General features: G+C 40.8%; 1 protein-coding gene across 4 annotated transcripts in view; it reads right to left on the bottom strand.

The window, feature by feature from the left end:
• LOC109922981 (protein phosphatase 1 regulatory subunit 12A-like) overlaps positions 1-15823 on the bottom strand; it is a 163851-nt gene that overhangs the window by 27106 nt on the left and 120922 nt on the right. For 3 of the 4 annotated variants that reach the window (XM_048607020.1, XM_048607023.1, XM_048607019.1), the window contains 3 exons: positions 7269-7409; positions 6130-6288; positions 640-738 (listed from right to left, as the gene is read on the bottom strand). In XM_048607020.1, coding sequence (XP_048462977.1) covers positions 640-738; positions 6130-6288; positions 7269-7409 — 399 coding nt within the window. The remainder of the gene's footprint in view (positions 1-639; positions 739-6129; positions 6289-7268; positions 7410-15823) is intronic. The other variant, XM_048607022.1, reaches the window with a different exon arrangement.

A 15823-nucleotide genomic window follows, 5' to 3' on the forward strand; every position in this document is an offset into this window, starting at 1 on the left:
CGCACAACATTCAGTGACGGTCGTCACTCGTCAACATTCTTTTGTTAAACATCACTCGGTCTGAAAGCCTCTAGGGAGAGGTAAAGGGCGCAGAGACCTGTTGCAATGGGTTGCACTCCTATTACAAATGATGCACTATTTCTTGGCACAGGCTAGGAACTCCAAACAGAAACTTGACAACATTTAAATCGAATCCACAGTTATTTACTTGGGATTCTACTCGGTCAACAGCAAATGCTGGAAGTGGCAAGAACTGCCTTTCAAATTGGAGCATTTGGAACAGGGTTCCAGTAACCTCATAACGTCTTGGATTATTGGCCAACAGTGTGTTATTGGCCAACATTCCACAGCACAGTGGCGCGCTACTGTAGGTCTGTAGGCTCAAAACCTCACCTCAATGTGTGTTTTGCAGGCTGTAACTGGGAAATATCATTGTTTCTTCACTATCACTGGATTAAAATTTTGGAACTCCTCCCTAACTGCACTGTGGGCGTACCTACACCAAATGGACTGCTGCAGTTCAGGAAGGCAGCTCCCCACTCTATTCTCAAGGGCAACGAGAGATGGGCATGAAATGCTGTCCCAGCCAGCAAAGTCCACATCCCCCAAAAGGAATAAAAATAACATGGTAACTGATACCTGCGTCTCTCACGGGTCTCTGTGCCAGAGCTGTTGCTTCGTGTGGTTGGATTACTTTCTTTCTCTGTTCCGTTTCCAGCTTGGTTTTGAGTCAGGGAGCTGAGGGTATGAAGGAACAAAGTAAGGCATACGAATGAGTCTTCTCCTGCACTACGTACGGAGCACAACGCCAGCTCTTTGATCAAATTTCCATGACACACCAGTATGATCTGCTCAATATCACATCTTGGACAAACTTGACAAAGCATTTCCATCTCATTTTGAATTGAAGTATTAACTGTAAGTAAAGGTCCAAGTTACAAATCTGGTTTTGCCAGCTAATTTTGTCTTCTGCTGACTGAAGTTGCTGGCTCAGTCTCAAATTGTGTAGAACCTTTATATACTGACCATAACTTATGGCGTCCATTTGAACCTTCCACCGCATTCAACATTCTGCCTGAACAAATTTTATTGACTTACTGTATTTTCAAATCCTCAACTAAATCATCTTGCAAGTACCTTTTTGTTTTAGAGAAACAGTATGGGCAAAATTTGACAGCAATGTTTCCAGCCTCAAAATCTCAGAGCACCACGTACTTCCTTCAACCTAAATTCTAATTTGAAATACCACTGCTTCCTACCTCTATAACTTCTCAAAGGTAATCACAAAATATACATTAGAAAGTCCTGCCCATATAATTTATTATCCTGGCTCCTATAATTTATTATCATGGCTTGTATTTCCCTAGTTCTTTAATTGATCCCAAGACTATTGCATGGATTATCCTACCAGGATGTCCATTGCATGTTTGATCACTTGATGCCCAAAGATCTTGCTGGTACTCATTCTGAATTTCCCTATTGTCAGTTTGGTCTAACAGCTCCTTTGTAGCCCTATCATCTTTTGGTCTGAGACAGTATTTTAAATTTATCATTTCTGCTCATTTTGTTCAAATACTTCACTGAGGTTCCCTATTACAAGCAGTGAAACCACATAGCCCAGGTCTTCTATTCATAATCCTGATGTAATAATTAGAAGTGAACAGTGTGTTCCAGGTAAAATCTGACACTATTCGTCCAGCCAAGATACACGATATATACTCTGTTCATTTACTGTTGCAACTGCAACCTTATACACTAAACTGACGGTTTCTTAATTAATCCAGTATCTTTACATTTCTTTCCTATTCCTTACGCTGCGCTGTTTCTCAATTTAATGATAATTTCTTGTTTCAGTCCTTTGCTTCCTTAATATTATTTGACATTTGTTCACATTGCCCTCCAACTGCTAGCTACTGTTCCCAATACATAAAAAGATTTCTGAATCTAGTTATCATTGGCTGTTAATTACGTGGTGTCCTCATGAGATGCCACATTCTAGCCCCAACGTTGCATGTCAGCACCCCAGAAACACAAATGCCACAAAGTTTGGTTATGGATTCTTCCCATTAAGACTGTGCCATAACCAGACAAAGAAAATATAAACACAAACATCAGGATAGATGGAACACCAAGAACTTGCATTTATAAAGTGTTTTTAACTTAATAAAATGCTCCAAGATGTTTCATACAAGTCTTACAAGACCAATTTGACACTGTGCCACTTCAGGTGAAAGTAGGAAAAATGGCCAAAACCTGTGTTAAAGAGGTAGGGTTCAAAGAACTTCCTTAAAGGAATGGAGAGAGAGGAGGAGAGACATTAGGGAGAGAATTTCACAGTTTAGCCTGTGGGGTAACAAGAGGGGATGCAGAAAAGGGTAAAAATCAAGGAAGGTAGATATTGGAGGATTATGGGTTGGTGGAGATTACAGCGATAGTGAAAGGTGAGGCCACTGAGTGATTTGAAAACAAGGATGAGAATTTTGAAACAAACGTTGCTTGACCAGGAGTCAATGTAGTTTAGCAAACACGAGTAATGGGTGGAAGGGACTTGGTGTGAATAAGAACACTGACAGTGGATTTTTGAATAACCTTAAGTTTCTGGAAGGTTCAGAGTCAGAGGGCCGGGTAGAAGTGCCTTAGAATAGTTGTATGTGGAGATAACAAGGACATGGTTAAAGGTTTCAGTAGCAGATGGGGGAGTTAAAGAACGAACATAAATGGGAGAAGTAGTAGGTCATTTAGGTCCCTCAATCCTGCTCCATTATGCAATAAGATTCTGGCTGACCTTATCTTGGCCTAAATTGCACTTGCCTGCCTGTTCCTCATACTCCTAGACTCACTGAAGTTAAAAAATCTATCAAAGCCTTAACTATAGAAAATGACTCAACTTCCACTGCTCTCTGGATTAGAAAATTCCAGATATTCATAATCCTCAATCAACCTCCTCATCTCCAAACAAAAAAACTTTTCACTGAACCTAGGTACATGTGACAATAATAAATTAAATCAAGATCCCTTAGAACGATGCCTCTTAGTTTTTGACTCCCCCACAAGAGGAACCAGGCTCTCAGCATCCACGCCATCTAGCCGCCTCAGATTCTTACACATAACAATAAAATCATCTTTCATTCTTCTAAACATTCTAAAGGAAGACATAGATTTGTTCAAAATCACTGATGCTTCCTCGTTTCTATTATTAGATTCATCATGTCATGTTTGTTTGAGCAGCTCTCTTTTTAAGATGCTTGTAGAAACTGTTCCAGTCTATTCTTGAACACTTCAAGTCATAGAGACGTTCAGCACAGGAACAGACCCCTCAGTGCAACTCGTCCAGGCCGACCAGATATCCGAGATAAATCTAGTCCCATTTGCCAGTATTTGGCCCATATCCCTCTGAGCCCTTCCTATTCATATACCCATCCAGATGCTTCTTAAATGCTTTAATTGTACCCGCCTCCACCACTTCCCCTGGCAGGACATTCCATACACACACCACCCTCTGGGTGAAAATGCTGCCCCTTAGCCCCTTTTAAATCTTTCCCCTCGCACCTTAAGCCTATGCCCTCTAGCTTTGGACTCCCCTACCCTGGGGAAACAACCCTGGTTATCCACTCTATCCATGCTCCTCATGATTTTATAAACCGCTATAAGGTCACCCTTCAGCCTTCAATGCTCCAGGGAAAATAGTCCCAGCCTATTCAGCCTCTGCCTATAGCTCAAACCCTCCAACCCTGGCAACATCCTTGTAAATCTATTTTTCTCTCTAGTTTACTCTCCAACACTGTCTTTTTTTCCCTTATTGAAGGCATCCATTGCTGGTTTTAACTATACTGTACACCTTTCCTTTCAACTTCATTAGCCACAGATACTTCATCCTTTTGATAATCTCAATGGAATATCTAGGCTGAGAATTTTGAAATATCCTTCCATGTTTGTCACCGCTTATCAACTACCTTAATCTATTTTTCAAGAATATGTTAACCAATTCTGTCCTCATAAATAGAAATAAAGGTAATTACAATTAGCTTTAAACCTAAGTTTCTAACTCTCAAAGTGGTATTCTAAAACTTTGATTAACCGTTCCCAGAGGATCTTTTTGCATGGAGATCTTAATTAATCATGTCTCATCATGTAATGAAGCATGGAACAGCCTATTCACGTTGGTTCTACTGCATATTATTCCAGGGAACTGTCTCAAATATACTCCACGAGCTTATCTTTTAGGTTAAATTAGGTTAACTTTACCATGTTGATTTTTCCAATCTGTGCAAATGTCAGGCATCTATAATTTTTTCATTACTTTTTTTTTAAAACAAGCCTCTTTACTTCTTGATTTATAATGGAGTTACTCGAATGTCTATACTGATCTGTGGAATTTGTTCATTATTTCTTATCTCCAGCTAAACTAATACTACATCTTGATCTCCCAAAGCAAATTAATTTATCACTGGTCCCATCCTTAATTATCAAAGCGAGCCTACTTTTTGTTCCTTTATGTCTTTCTTTGTGAAATGTCAACTACCCTTGAATATTCAGTTCCCAGTCTTGGTCACCTTGCGATCACGTCCCTTATTTCTATTTGTGCCATCATCCTGTTATTATGAATGTTGTGTCCTTTAATTTTGCCCTTTGAACATTTTTTCCCTACTCTGACCTTAGCTGCTGGTGCACTTTCACGTATGTATACTCTGACTACTGCTAAGACACTTTGGCTATCATTACCCATGTCATTACATTGCAATACTGCCTTGTCCTTTCTTCTTAACTTTTAAAAATTTCCCACAGTTGAATTCTTGATGCCTTGATTTAATTCAAAACTCACTCTAAAGTTGTATATATTCAATTTGAAAGACACTGATTCAAATAAAGCCTGTTCCAACAGAACAGCTCTCCTTTCACCAGAACAGGTGCCAGTGCCCAATAAATTGAAACCCATTTCTTCAGCACTAATCTTTGAGTCTCACATTCTTAAGATACCCCAATGCAACTTACTCCTGGCTCAAGAAGCAATCCAGAGATTTTATACATGAGGACCCACTTTCTGAATTTACTCGTTAGTTGCTCATACTTCCCTCAGCAGAACCCCATTCTTACTTCGTCCCTACGTCTTTCACAACTATGCGATTCATAACAACTGGATCCTTAATCCCTTCTATTGAAGTTTCTCCCCAGCCTTGAGAAAATGTCCTTAAACCTTAGCAGGAGCCAGGCAACAGTTGAGAAGTGTATATATTCTCCTGACTATGCAGTCTCCTTTTAACTTCAGCTTCCCAACCCCCCCCAACTTGAAAGGTCTTCTGCAGCACAATGTTGCGGTCAGTTCGATCAACCTTCCTGTAGTCCCCCTGCATTCAACCACCCAAATGGAAAAAACCTTGAACCAGTTGGATAATTGAAAGAAGTGAGGCTCCTCCAGTGCTATCTTCTAGATCCTCATACCTGCCTCACTTTTGCTCACACCTTCCTGTCCCAGACTGTGAACTGTATCTGAAGTATCAATTTAAGAGGTGTAACTACTCCCAGGAACAAAGCTTTCAGGTATCTCTCCACTTGCACTGTAATGTCTGAGCTCACTATCCAGTTCATCAACTCTGAGCTGAGGTTTCTCAAACTGCAAACGTGGTTATTGTAGATAACATAAGGTATGGGTAACTTTGCTGCAGTGGAAATAGGAGGTCATAGTGATGGCCCAGACGTGATCAGAAGCTCACCTCAGAGAGAACCATGACCGCAAGTCTGCACACAATCTGGTACAGACTCAGTCCTTTGTTAGGGAAAGAGGTGGGAACTGGAGACCAGGGAATGAAAAGTGTGCAACGTGTGGAGAAAAAAAAACAATGACTTGGGTTTTCCCAATTAGGGGAAGCTTCTCAAAGCAACAACAACATCGAAAAAGGCTTGTTTTTTTTAATGGAATGAGAGGGAGAGAGATGGAGAAAAGATTGGTGTAAATTTTCAATGCTCGTGGTATACCGATGTTGACTCATAGAAAGAATAATCAAGCACAGGACAGGAGTGGGGAAGCTTTGCAGGACCAACTGCAGACATTCCTTTGGGGTCACATGAAGCATGGCTACCAGACAGCAAAGGGGACAGGTTGACGTTAACATAGCACTGAGTCAATCTTACCGGCTTGTGAAACTGGTGGCTGTAGATGCTGCTGAGGTGCCTGTGGTCAGGGCCCGGCTACTGGCAGGGTTGGTGGAAAAACCTGAGCTTGAAATCGTGGTGACAGAACCAGGGGCTGAACTGCTGACAAGACTTTCCTGTCTCCTCCCAAAGGATGAGCTGCGTGAGAAGTAAATGATAGGAAGAGAATTCTCTTAGAAAGAGAAACATCAGAGAGGGAGCACACATCAGATAATCAATAATGAACTATCAGTGAAACTCACTGGGAAAGTACAAAATGGCTGACTGGTGCCGTGGATTAGACACTACACTTTCATCTCTGGGGCCTGAGCTCAAATCCAAACGAGACTGGCAGGAGCCTGGTAGGAAACAATGTACCAGTTACTTGTCCTACTCGAATTTCTCAGTCAAGTTCAATCTTGGATAACAATCTCCTCAACTTGCGAGTTCACCACGTGGATGGAGATCATGAAATCAATGCTCTTTCTCTCTCTCTCGCATTTGTCTCTTATCCTGCTCATATTGTTATCTCATGATAGCAAAGGGTTTTGCTTGTTTTTTTTTAAAAAAATCCCTCCAGGCCATGACTGAAAAGCTTTCAAATTACAGCATGTGTCACAAAACATCTAAACATTCCTGCAATCCCAATGGCTTCCATTGTTCAATTACACAGATTAAACTATTTAACTATTACCTCTTATCAAGTTTAAAATGACCCACCAAGTTCTGAACTAAGGCCTAAAATAAAAGCTAGAAGTATTGCAGATGTTGGAGCACATGAACTTTGTTTCTCTCTCCATTACGGCTGCTGAACTTTTGCAGAACTTATTTCTCAGCTAAGGCTATGAGTTTAAAGCTATGAATGCTGCTGTTCCCCGACTTCAGCTAACGTTTAGTGTGTACCATCCAACAAGATATGATTTTGTCTAACCAAGATTCATAAGAATAGTGATAATCCTGCCACGAAGGTGAGTTCCTCTTCTCCCAATTACTGATTGCTTTTAGCACACAGCACCAAAGAAGTGATTTGACCAGAGATTTAAATTAATGCTAATCCCAGCAGCATGTCCTGTTAGCAATGTAGTAGTTCATTTCCTTATACAGTACAAAATGTTGAGAGAAACCAAAGTGACAAGTACCTTTTAAATATGACGATGTTGGTAGAAGCAGAGTCAGAGTTAGTAACTTTATGGTTTGAGGCCGCACTTGACTGTGTTCTGGAACGAGCTGTGAAGTCTTGTGCGCCATAACTGTGGCCTATCGTTCTCAGGAAGAAGTGACTAGTGAAGCGGCACAAGAGTGTAGAAACATGCAAGAAGAGAACAGCGTAGTAAGTACATGAACTCACAAGCTGTGTGCATGGAGTTAGGCAGATCACAAGAACAGAAGCACAGACCTATGATACACGGACTGACAGGCAGAGTATACACAGATTAGTCAGCGTGCACGCAAACTGAGCATTGAAGCACTAAGACCAGCAAGTTCTTACATTCAGACTCCCAGGAAAGCCATGCCATACATGCAAACAACAGTCTGCTCAATACAAAAAAATGTAGCATATATACAGAAACTTTACAAGACAGACTGTTTTGGAATGGACTGGCATAAACAGCAAGTGCATTGGCTAACACAAAACAATGTTAAATTGTATTAAAGAGAAAAACACCAACAATGCAGAGTAAAGAGATGATCACTGGAAAAAAAACTGGTATATTGCAATTAAGTACACTATCATACATTGTATAATAGACTCAAAGCTAAAGAGCAAGTGAACTTTAAGATAGGACATATAGATGGTAACAAGACACTAACACCATGTGAATTGCTCAAGTTCGTTCCACAATAGCCTGTACTCAGCCAGAGTGAAGAACAGGTAAGTAGGCAATGTGGGACAGGCACCTGTCAGAACGCTGTTCCTGAAGAACATGCAACATCAGACCTGATCTTTGGATAAACAAGCACCTGATGTTTTTGGCCAAAATGCACCTCAGCCGAAACAGCAAACCTCCAACTTCAGAGACTTGTTACCAAGGCATTAAAACACTAACGACAGGAAGATGTATTATGGATATTCAGAAGTCACATGACCCCAAGAGATAGTCCCACAGGTTTACTGCACAAACTAATTAAGGTACAGAGATGATAACAATTTATCCAGATGGTGGTGTCAAAACAAGACAATAAAGAAGATTGGTGGGGTCACCTGGAGCGCGACATGAACCCAAGATCACGGTTGAGGCCGTCTTCATGGGTATGGAGCTTGGCTATCAGTCTCTGCTCGGCGATTCTACATTGTTGTATATCTCGAAGGCTGCCTTGGAGGATAAATTGTTAGGATGTCTTCACCTTCATTAGTTTACATAGTTTTGGATGACTTATTACTTTGGTTAGACCCTTGGCATGCGACTCTTGTACCTGTCATGTTATTCCAGTCATTTTGTTTATCTCCAGCACCACCTTATTTTTAATCTTTTGTAAATATCTCTCCGCCTTATTTAATCAGATTATAGGCCATCCCTTTGCTTGATATTCAGCTGTTGACACTTCACTCACACCATCTGACACTTTTGATCACCCGCAGAGGCTTATTATTCGACACTCTATTCACATCATTTGTATGATCTTTTAATCTCTCTGCCCATGAATTCTGTGTTCTGTGTGCTTCTCCCTCACTTCACCTGAAGAAGGGGCTACGCTCCAAAAGCTTGTGATTTCAAATAAACCTGTTGGACTATAACCTGGTGACTTCTGACTTTGTCCACCCTAGTCCAACACCGGCTCCTCCACATCGTGGATATTCACATCACAGCCACAATCCATTATCACAATGACTGCTTTGTTTTCCTCATGATAGTGTCACTGTTGTGGTTACATAAAAGAAACTCAACTGAAAAATAAACACAAAACAGACTAATGGGGTATTGTTCAGAACAATATACAATTTTAAGTTTAATTTACGTTTTGCATTTTATGCATTAAGACATAGTTTTAACTTCATTTATAGAGTTGTTCTTGCGATCTTGATGCTGACATGTCTGGCATCCTATTTGTTTGCGTGCATTTTTTAAATTTTCAAACCTTGAAGTGAAGAGATTGGGGTTAGTAGTTGAATGGGGAAAAAAGGTAGGAACAAAGAAATAACTATGCTATTGTCCAGAAGCAGAGGTTGAGTAACACAGACAAATCCAGGAGGGAGTGGGTCAAATGTGTGCACGAGTAGGTGGAGAAAGAAGTATTAAACTCTCTAATAACGTTGTTAGAAACTACGTTAAAGGAACTCGTGTGTTTGGGCGGAGTTACAATAGTAGCAAGTTTAGTTTATAATTTGTTTTTGGCACCTCAGGGAGAGCCATCAGCTGGAGGAAGAAAGTACCTAATGAATGCATAGAAATTCACTGGAAGGAAACCAGGTACAGTTGTGCCAAGCTGAGCAAGAAATATTAGTGTGGAGATGGTGGTAAATCTTTGTTGGGACTTTGGGATATAGAAGCATATTGCTTGAGTAGAAGGGATAGTGAGAGTTTGAATCCTTTTCTCATGTTTACAATGAAACATTTTCAACTCTTTTGATTTGTACAATATAATGCACGTTCTTCTTGTTTAATAAACCTTTTATTCTGTGTATTACAAGGACACGTCAGGTTCTTATAATCGTATTCAGTGACTGACCATCATGGTTAACGGGTGAAAAAAAAAATCAAAGTTAGGGTTTATCAAGCCAGGTTTCAATCTGGGATCTGACTTGTTCAGTGTTAACATCAGCTAAGATCAGTACAGTATCAAGTACAAGGTGCTAACATTGAAAATGAGTGAGACAGCATAACTAAATATACAGTCAATATGACAGAGTAAGAGCGGGGGATGGGGGCCAGAGGGTCTGAATAAACTTCAAAATACAATACTGGAGTGAAAGTGAAGAGAAATTGCACACTACTGTTCAAAGAAAAGTGCAAGTTCACATTCCTCCCTCCTACAACAGCACTAAAGACCAAATAGATTATAATAGTCATTCATTTGCTTGATGTTTGAGAGACTCTTGCATGCAAATTGAAATAATGCAATGATATAACATCAGTCAGTAAAACTCAAAAATAAATCATTATTTGGAAGGTGCCTTGGGGTAGCTGAGGGTATGGCAAAATATCACATAAATGCAAGCTTCTTTATTTCATTCTGACAAACGCAAGAGTGGTATCGACCTGAGTGAATGGCAATTCATAGCCTGTTCAATACAGAAACACTGGCAGTGTCAAAACTCAGCGATGGAGAATGTTACTAATCTGCTACACTGCCAGGATTACTAGGAAAACTACAGATGCAAGCAAGAGTCTGGAAATAACAAAGGAGGAAAAACAGTAGTATTTTTCTCAGAATGTCTCATAAATGTAGAGAAGCCAGAGATGGAAGGTGGAAAGGAGAGGAAAAGATAAATACAGTGAGAGAAGAGTACAAAGAGCATTATAAACTTAACTTGCATAGATTCTGTGAAAAATTATTTGGTTTCCAGTGGTACCATTTAAAAACTGCCTAATTTCACTTTGGGTAATGAGAAAATTTTTGCAATGACCTTTAAAAATAATCGACTACTGCTAGTCTTTTGGGACTGGTCCACGATTGAGAGCCTACACAGAGTCATTGGATGCATGGGAGAAACTATTACATAGGTAAACAAAAGTTACAACCGTACAATGATGCTGACCGTGACTATTGAAACATGGCTGAAGAGATATCATCTCATTGTACAAGCATAAAAGGTTGTTGACAGAGTTTAAAATTGATGAAAAAACACAACATTCAGTTCATGCCTCTCTCTGGGTGATCAAGCATCCGCTGAGTAACATTACAACTCTGTCCCATTAGCAAACTGTGGGAACTCTGGCATAAAGTATATAACCTTGAAAGTAATACAACATGGAGCAGGCTCTCATACAATTATTTAAAGGAATAATGTTGAACTAGTTGGGAGAAAAGGCTGACAGATCTGGGAGTGGTAGTAACATTGAACATATTCAGTTATTACAGAACAGTGGTTAACAAAATAAGAAGATTGTTCAACCATTTTGCCAATATTTTAAGAGGTCTGATTAGGCTATGTCTTGTATATTGTGTTCAGTTCTGGTCACCAAATCACAAGGGAAGCATTCAAATCCTGGAGAAAAGACTTCTTATTAGGATACTGAGTTACAGGCAAAAATTTAAAAAAATTTGGATCATTTTTGGAAAACAAAAAGGAAGATATTCAAGTTTCTAAGTTGACTGGAAAAAGTCAATACTAAGCATTATTTCCAGTTTGATCACAGAACAAGAACATACAGGGACTAACCAAGGAAAGGAAAAATAAGGATTTTTGCCAAGAGGCACATTTTGTAGAAATTTACAGTAAAGTTCTCATTATCCAGATCCCAATCATCCAGAATTCTCATGCAACCAACATCTAAGATTCAAAAGGCAAATTCCAGGTACAATAGAAGCAATTGGAAGGGAATAACAGATCAAATGCTTTACTAAAGTTAGTTCAAGACTTCCTTATCAACAAAGACAGAATCACCAATCATGGTTAGATCTACTGGTGCTTATGAATGGTCCTGGCCACTTCTTTTTATAGCACACTCATCACATGGCAGTGAGAGTCGAGTTCTCCCAGCTGCCACTAATATTTCTCACTGGTTAGCACTGCTGCCTCACAGCACCAGGGACCCGGGTTCGATTCTACCCTCGGGTGACTGTCTGTGTGGAGTTCGCACATTCTCCCTGTGTCTGCGTGGGTTTCTATCGGGTGCTCCGGTTTCCTCCCACAGTCCAAAGATGTGCAGGTTAGGATGGACTGGCCATGCTAAATTGCCCAGTATCCAGGGATGTGCAGGGTAGGTGGGTTAGCCATGAGGAAATGCACGGTCACAGGGAAAGGGTAGGGGGATGGGTTTGGGTGGAATGCTCTTCGGAGGTTTGGTGTGAACTCATTGGACCAAATGGCCTGTTGCCGCACTGTGGAGGAGTTATATGATATGATTCAATAATATCAAGCAGACTCTGGAGATCCTCAAACTGCTAAGATCATTCTGAAGGAGCCCCATGGTTCGCTCGAGATAATTTGTCAATATTTCTCCTGGTCTGCTGCATCCTGCACAGTCTTGCCATTATAATGGAACTACCCTCATGACCAGACATATGTGGAGAGCAGCTAAGGAGAAGGGCACAACTAATGCATCCCCTTTCCCATTATTTTCTATCAATGATTGGCTTACTCGTTGGGTACGTCATTAAATGCAACCCTAAGCACTATTTCATCAGCAGCTCCACACCTTACCTTCCATCTGTTGCTGACCATCACAACATCCTCTTGGGCCACAATAATGAAACAGAAATCAACACACACACACGCGCATTATGAAACAATGTCGACATACGCATCATCAATATTTCCTATCAAAGTCAACTGATCCTCTATTTGCTTGCCCTTAGTTCCTGGCTTCGGAGTCTTTACCTGGCCTTCGACTGCTTTGCAGTGCTATACCAGTGAACATAACATGGGTGGCTGATGGAAAGCTGCTGACTTTCAACAAAAGGCTGCAGACAGACATGCTTGCACACCTCTAGCTCCAAAAGGCTCAACTTAGAGGACATTGGCATGATTGGCAGCAAACTGAGCTGCCTAAATAACTGGCAATAGTAAAGGCACTTGGCAAAGGAGCATGGAAGGAGGACTAGTGCTGTTGTCCTGGGACAGGGCAGCAGGTAGATACTCAATGGAGCAACTGCCAGTATTCACAAGTATGAGGGCAGCAGATTGAGCCTGCAGGGCAGCAAGCAGTATTTGCATTGCAATTAGCCAAACCTGCATAACTTCTATCAGATTTGACTTCAGCACTCAGATGCTGTGTCTTCTGCTTGTGCTGTTATGAAACGTGAGCAGTCAGTCCATATGTGTTCCCTGGGAATTGGCTGGCACGACCCTCAATACGATGTTTCCCAGTCCTCAGCAAAACCGTATGCAGATGGATGGCAGATTCCTCCGTGTTAATTTACAATAGCAGCAAGTTTTCCAGCATTCAGGCAACGCACCAAGACTTGTGTGTGAATATCTATCAGCCTTTTCCCCTGTGTCACTGCATTTGCAACCACATCAGAAGCCTTGGCAGCAGAGCTCATGTGTGACTTTGCAAGAAAGGTAGGTGTGAGAGTGGGTGTACTGCAATGTTTCTCATGATATGGTTGTCAGGCTGATATAATTGCCTATGCGATTTGCAATGTTGCTAAGGGTGTGAGGCTGAGGTGAAGCTGTAAATAGGAGAGATAAGTAATAGTTGATATAAACTACTTGTAGGAGAATAAAAATGGTTTTGATGAATGAAACAGTGCAAGAAATTGATGGCTCTATTCTAAGGAAATGGTAGTTAACAATTAATTTACTTACCATGACCACTTGTGAGAAGTCATTAAACATCTTCTTTCACGACATTGTGGTCCTCAATACTACACTGCAAAGACTGAAAGAATAGATCTCTATCCTCTATTGATGCAGGCAAAATCTCTGGATGAATTCTTGTGCATGTGGTTAGCAAACTTCTCTCTTCTTGTCCACCGCATGCACCAAGACTTTTAGTGCTATGTCAGAACATCTTGGAGTCTACTCTCTGTCCTTTTGCATCACATTTACTCTCTTGCAGGTCAACTTCTCCACAGCCACTTCAGGCAACTGCTACAATTCTAAGTTATAAGTTATAAACAGAGGCTGGATAGGCTGAGACTTTTTCCACTTGAGCGTAGGAGGTTGAGAGATGACCTTACAGAGGTTTATACAATCATGAGGGGGTATAGATAAGGTGAATGTCAGGTGCCTTTTCTCTAGGGTGGGGGGTTTCAAGACTAGGTGACATATTTTTAAGGCGAGAGGAGAAAGATTTAAAAAAAAGACATGAGACGCAATTTTTTTTTTAACATAGAAAATGGTTCATGTGTGGAATGAACTTCCAGAGGAAGTGACAGATTTGAGTACAATTACAATGTCTGGAGGAATATGAGCCAAGTGCAGGCAGGCGGGACGAGTTCAGTTTGGGATTATGGTTGGACCGAAGGGTCTGTTTCCATACTCTATGACTAGAAATGCATTCCCACTTTAAGAGGTGTAGGTTAGCTTTCAGTGGTGTTAGCTTTGCATTAACCTGGGTCCTCTGCTATCTGCGTTCAGCACTAGGCAGTACACCATTAGCATTTAAATAAGCAGATAACTCACAATTTGTATGCATTCAAAGAAAACGGCATGGATTAATCTCTTCTGACACTCCCCATTTCAACTTTCTGAAGCAACTGAATTTAGAGATGCCACCTCTTACAAAGACTGGGGAATGTTTTTCACAAAAGCTTGCGGCCCATTAGTTAATCTGTTTACTTAATGGTTTTGTCTGGTGCATAGAATTCTCTGTTTTTGTTTCAGATTTCCAGCTTTTTTTTCCCCTCTCCAAAGGATTTTTTTTCCTTTGATTTTCAAAAGATATTACAGCATTTGGCATCAGTACAGAGGGACTATTCATCCCTCTCATATATAAAACTGCCTCTTTTATCATAAAAGGGACTCTATTTTCTGTTGATGAATGACTTAATGGCTTTAAGACACATATTGGAAAATTGTGGGCTTGAGTTCTGGCCTAACGCAGTAAACCATGATAAGGACCAACTGCGACACTGACTTTTTTTGAACATTCAAAACCTCAGTTCAATTTTTAAGAAAAAACATTGGTTAAAATTATTTTAACTTGATTGGAATCATCTGGAAATATCAAAGAGCTAAGCTTGTGCTAAGTATAGATTTTCCAGTGATGGAAATTATTTAGCTGCCTATGTTTAACAGGCGCATGAACAGCACTGCATTGTGGGTATTTGCTACTTGAGGTACATGTTGCCACGCAACGAATACAAGATTTATTAGAAGAGTACAGAGGTATAAAACAAACTGCAAATCATGTACTTTCAGACTGCTCCTTCGTAAAGAAAGTATGTCAGAAAGTGCTGTCTTTTATTTGTACTAATTAATAGAGGGTTTCAGTTGAGCAGAAGATGGAATATTTGATTCTTTCACTGAGTTAAAGATGGACAAGATTCTGGAAGAATGGCTCCTCATCTGTGAAGTGGACCTGCAACTAAATCCATGGAGCCAATTAAACTCTGAGCCCGAATTCCTGCTGCATGCCTGTTACGTTAACTGTCTGCCAGTAACAATCATCAATAAAATCTATCCTTTTGTTTCGAGATTGAATGACAGATCAGGGCACAGAGAGGAATCCAGGATTATATTCTGAGATAGTAGGGACTGCAGATGCTGGAGAATCCGAGACAACAAGGTGCAGGGCTGGATGAACACAGCAGGCCAAGCAGCATCATAGGAGCAGAGAGGCTGACGTTTCGGGCCTAGACCCTTCATCAGAAAAGGGGGAGGGGAAGGGGGTTTTGAAATAAATAGGGAGAGAGTGGGAGGCGGATAGAAGAGGGATAGAGGAGAGGATAGGTGGAGAGGAAACAAACAGGTCGAAGAGGCGGGGATGGAGCTAGTAAAGGTGAGTGTAGGTAGGGAGTTAGGAAGGGGATAGGTCAGTCCAGGGAGGACGGACAGGTCAAGGGGGCGGGATGAGGTTGGTCGGTAGGAGATGGAGGTGCGGCTTGAGGTGGGAGGAGGGGATAGGTGGGAGGAAGAACAGGT

Source organism: Rhincodon typus, chromosome 17 (assembly GCF_021869965.1).
Source record: "Rhincodon typus isolate 14 chromosome 17, sRhiTyp1.1, whole genome shotgun sequence".
Classification (NCBI taxonomy): Eukaryota; Metazoa; Chordata; class Chondrichthyes; order Orectolobiformes; family Rhincodontidae; genus Rhincodon; species Rhincodon typus.